At 54.8% G+C, this 4,587-nt stretch overlaps 1 protein-coding gene across 3 annotated transcripts in view; it reads left to right on the forward strand.

Annotated features, from left to right (window-relative positions):
• MEF2D (myocyte enhancer factor 2D) overlaps positions 1-2,714 on the forward strand; it is a 31,833-nt gene extending 29,119 nt beyond the window's left edge. For all 3 annotated transcript variants that reach the window (XM_010564109.1, XM_010564110.1, XM_010564111.1), the window contains 2 exons: positions 634-844; positions 2,347-2,714. In XM_010564109.1, coding sequence (XP_010562411.1) covers positions 634-844; positions 2,347-2,677 — 542 coding nt within the window. In that variant the 3' untranslated portion in view covers positions 2,678-2,714. The remainder of the gene's footprint in view (positions 1-633; positions 845-2,346) is intronic.
• Positions 2,715-4,587: the final 1,873 nt, after the last annotated feature.

Here is a 4,587-nt window from a genome sequence, read left to right on the forward strand (position 1 = left end):
CGCACCGGGGGGGGCGAGGGGGGGTCAGCACCTCCCGGGGCTTGGCGTTTGAAAGCCGGCCGGCCTCCGGCGGAAGGTGGCCTGGGGGGGGGGGGGGGGGTTTCACGCCCCACGGTCCGTCCTGGGTGGGCTTGGCACTGCGGGGCTGTGTTTGCTGTTGCTGTGATTTTGGGGGGACGATGGTAAGTGTGTGTGTGGGGGGTCCTGTTAGCAGCTCATGCCTTGAAGGTAGAAGACGACCAGATGTCAGGAAGATATTTTTTATGCTGCGGGTGGTGAGGCGCTGGCCCAGGGTGCCCAGAGAGGTGGGCGATGCCCCATCGCTGGAGACATTCGAGGTCGGGCTGGACGGGGCTCTGAGCAACCTGACCGAGTGGGAGATGTCCCCGCTCGTGGCGGGGGGGGTCGGACTAGGTGACCTTTAAAGGTCCCTTCCAACCCAAACCAACCTATGACTCCCAAGAGATGTGTCACTCTGAGTGGCATCCCTGTGCAGCTCATGGCAATAGTGGCTAATCTCAAAGTTGTGGCTGGTTTGTGTCTGTTGAGCGGGTCTCTGTCTCCTTGCAGCGCTCAGGGCTCAGTCGGAGTTGGTTTGACATGGAAATGACTGAAGGGCTCTTTCCTTTCCAGATTATCAACTGACAAGCGCCGAGTTGTCTTCACTGCCAGCGTTCAGCTCACCTGGTGGGCTGTCCCTCGGCAACATCTCTGCTTGGCAGCAGCAACAGCAGCAACAGCAGCAGCAGCAGCAGCAGCAGCAACAGCAGCAGCAACAGCAGCAGCAACAGCAGCAACAGCAGCAGCAACAGCACCTGGTTCCTGTATCACTAGGAAATTTAATGTAAGTGAAATGGATACCAGGGGCCAGTCGGTTGATGTTGTCAAAGGAAAGAGGGAAACAGGGAATTCCTCCAAAGTGCCAAACCTGCAGAATCCGAGCTGCGACTCCTCCGTTGGGTTATTGTCAGCCTCCCACTGCAGAGCCCCGGCAATGACGCTGTGCTTCTAGGAGGCAGGAGTAAACGTGCCCACAGCTGCAGGAAGAGCCAGACCAGCCAGGTTGTGAGGTTTGGGAATCCTGTCCCTACCACTGTCATAGGAGTGAGCCTGGAGTCCCCCGATGAGATCAGGGCAGCAGTGTGCTAGGTGATGGATGCTCTCTGAGAGCTGCTTCTTGCTGTCTCTCCACAGCAGGATTGGTCTCTTCAACTCACGGCTGGGGAGCTGAGATCCAGCAAGAGCCAGAGTTAAATGGGGTGGTCGTTACAGAATAAGATGTCTGGAAATAGTGGTCCCGCTAGTGTAGAAAGAGGGTAGCTTTTAATACTGAAAATGAATTGCTTTACTCCAGGGAAAAAAAATACGTGCACTTGCATATTGGAGCAGGTTTTCTGAAGTGGATCCACTTTTAGGCTGGAATAAAGCTTCCACACACAGACCTTTTTCAGAGTATCTTAGTCAAAATAAAGATTTAAGCCACTTGCCTATGATCACACTAAGACCGTGGGACAAAAAGAGGCAAGAATTGAAGAGGAGGATTCAGTGACTTTGCCCCAAAGCCAGCTTAGGAGTAAGACTCTGACATCCCCAGTGTGAAGTACCAGGCGGATGTATGGAGGCACCAGGCTTTTGCACAGGGAGTTCAGTGCGTTTCTCCACTGCCTGGAGCACGTTTTCCAGGCAGGGCAGGTAGCAGCTTCCCCAGCAGCTGCCTGGACCTCCTGCGCCAGCGGGGCTGCAGGACGTGTGGCAAGCCTGGATGGAGTTTTGGGATGTAGTGAAGAGGCTGTAGAGGTTCCCGGCTTGGAGGAAAACCACCCGTCAGACCCCTCCGCCAGATTTGTGCAGCCCACGGGGGATGCTGGGGTAGAGCGAGACAGGGGTGTCTCAGCCTGTCCCTCTCCTCCACGCGTTTGAGTGGCTGCTGTGGGGCCGGCAGGTGGGATCGGGGCTGAGTCGTGGGGTGCTGGTGGAGGAGAGATGCTGCCCGCAGGGGTTGTGCAGGGTCTCATCCTGGTGCAGCAGTGATGTGTCATGGTGAGTGTGCAGATTAGGAATTCTGGAGTCATAGTAATTCATAATTCTAATTATGAATCCAGATTCATAATCTAATTCAGATTCATAATCTAATCCAGATTCATAATTCTGGATTCATTCAGCTGTGGGGTCTGTGGGTTGTGCATTCTGTGGATTGGAGGGTAAAAGGCCACTGAAAAGATGAATAATGAGAGACTTCCCGTTATCTCCTCCTCCATCTGTTTCTCCCCCTTCCTCCCCTCCTGCTCTCCTCCTCCTCCTCCTCCTCCTCTCCCAACCTCATCCCCCTGCCTTCCGGCCACCCAGACAAGGGAGTCACTTGTCCCACACCACCACTTTGACTGTCAACACCAACCCCAACATCAGCATCAAGTCGGAACCCGTCTCGCCCAACCGGGAAAGAAACACTGCTACCCCGCTCAGCACCTTCCCCCACCAGCCCCGGCACGAGCCCACCGGCCGCTCGCCCGTCGACAGCCTCAGCAGCAACACCAGCTCCTACGAAGGCAGCAGCGAGCGGGACGATCCTGCCCGCCCCGATTTCGGCTCATCCCTGGGCCTCCTGCGACCCACCAGCGAGCCCGAGGGGGAAAGCCCCTCTGTAAAGCGTATGCGGTTGGATACCTGGGTCACATAACGGGTCCCCGCCGTCCCTGGGAGTGTCGCCGGCTCGCAGCGGGGCCATGGGGAGGGGATGGGAGGGTTGGGGGGGGTGGGGGGTGCAGGGGCAAAACGGGCTACTGGGGTGGGGTGGGGGGAAATTATCATAAACTGCCTGAGAAATAGCTTTAGGATTTTGTAGGCATTCATTCTAGCGCAGCAGGCGATGCACGCAGTACATAAGGCGCTCTTCGGCCGGGGGCAGCAGGCTCGGGAATAGCCAGGCATGTGGGGAAGGTGGGGGGGAGTGGAAATTAAATACCTGCGTCCTCATCGAAAAAAGCAGTCCCTGGCGATGCTCATCCCCACGAGCCGGTGCAGACAGGCGAACCAGGCGGCAGTCAGTGCCCGCTGACCAGTGAGACCCCGGGGATGTTGGTATGTCCCCCCCTCCCTGGGAGGTCGGACCGTATCCCTAGAGAAGAGCGCCTGCAGCAGGACAGGATCTGAGGGGAGACGGGGCACAGAGCATCCCTGAAACGCACCTTCGAGCAGCGCCTGGGCTCTCCCAGGTCCACGTGCAGGGAGGGACAGTTCAGACACGATCCAGCTCTCAGAAAGGTTGAAAGGCTTTGGCAGGTGCCGGTTTTCCTAAAAAAGGGTTTTCCTAAACCTATTTTCCTAAACCCTTTGGGAAGGCAGGCTGGCATTGGCTGGGGGCGGCACGGAGAGCCCAGCTTCAATATTAAATGCGGTGCAGATGCATCTGCAGCCTGCTTGTGCTGCCTGGGTCCCATAAAGGTGTGGTGTGTCGGGGAAATAAGAGGCAGATTTTTAAGGCTTAATCCTGTTGCATGAAAAATAGGTGCAGAGAGGATCCTTTTGGGCAGATAAGGGAACTCCCACTATTTCTGGCCACAGTCATTTTAAAACTGCAGTTAACCTGCAGAGGGGAAAATCTTGCCTCTGCCTGGGCGCAGCGTGTTTGAAGAGGACGGATGCGTTATTGCTGCTTTTAAAGAAAATTGCAGGTTTTACCAAACAAAATTTGTAAATGCATTTTAAAAATGCATTCCCATTCCCCATGGGCCAAAGCTTTAGATTAAAAAAATAGGAATAAATGATTTTTATTGAAGGATGCAACTGAAATAATTATCCTTTGGGATTTTGCCTGAAGGTTTCTAGGCCTCAAAAGGTGAAGGTGAGCTGTGCGGAAAATCTGCCGAAGTCTTGACGGAGTGATTTAGTGGAAGGAAAAAGGAGGAAAACCCAAGGAATCTCCTCGTGTTGGTGCTTCCTCTGGCAGTTTTCCAGGGACAGGCAGCAGTGCCCTGACCCCAAAATGCAGCAGCCAGCTCAGGGCTTGAGGGTTTGGAGGAGAAAGAACCATTTCTGGCTGGCGTAGGCTTTTAGGGATGGGCTTTCTCCCTGCAGATGCTCTTCTCTGGGATGCCGGTCCCCCGTCCCCATCCCAGCCTGCCGCCTTGTCACCCTTGCACCGCCTGCGCGGGGACAGCCCTGGCCCCGCTTCACCCCTGGGGTCACGTTCACCAAACCGGCACAAAACCTGCCTGGATGCCACCTTTGCCAAACAGCTCCTTCAGCGGCCGGAGCCTGGATGGGCTCCGGGGGCTGTGGAGAAGCCGGGAGCTGCTTTGGGGCCAGCATCCCCCCTGAAGTCGGTGCAAAGAGAGAGGAGCAAAAAGTCACGGTTGGATTTGTAGCTCTCCTAGTGCCCTCCACCAAGCATCCAGTGTCCAGCTCAGCCTGCTGAAATGAGTCGTGTTGCATAAAGATGTGCTGGGATGATGGCAAAACTAGAAGCAAATTTATGGTTTTTTTATAAACTTTTTCTAACCAAGCGTTTTTCCCAAAGTTTCTAATTGGAAAAACAATTTAGAAAAAAATTATTATTATTGAAACAAACAGGGGCAACTTAAAGCGAGT

The sequence above is a fragment of the Haliaeetus leucocephalus genome, unplaced genomic scaffold (assembly GCF_000737465.1).
Source record: "Haliaeetus leucocephalus isolate CR32 unplaced genomic scaffold, Haliaeetus_leucocephalus-4.0 Scaffold175, whole genome shotgun sequence".
Lineage (NCBI taxonomy): Eukaryota > Metazoa > Chordata > Aves > Accipitriformes > Accipitridae > Haliaeetus > Haliaeetus leucocephalus.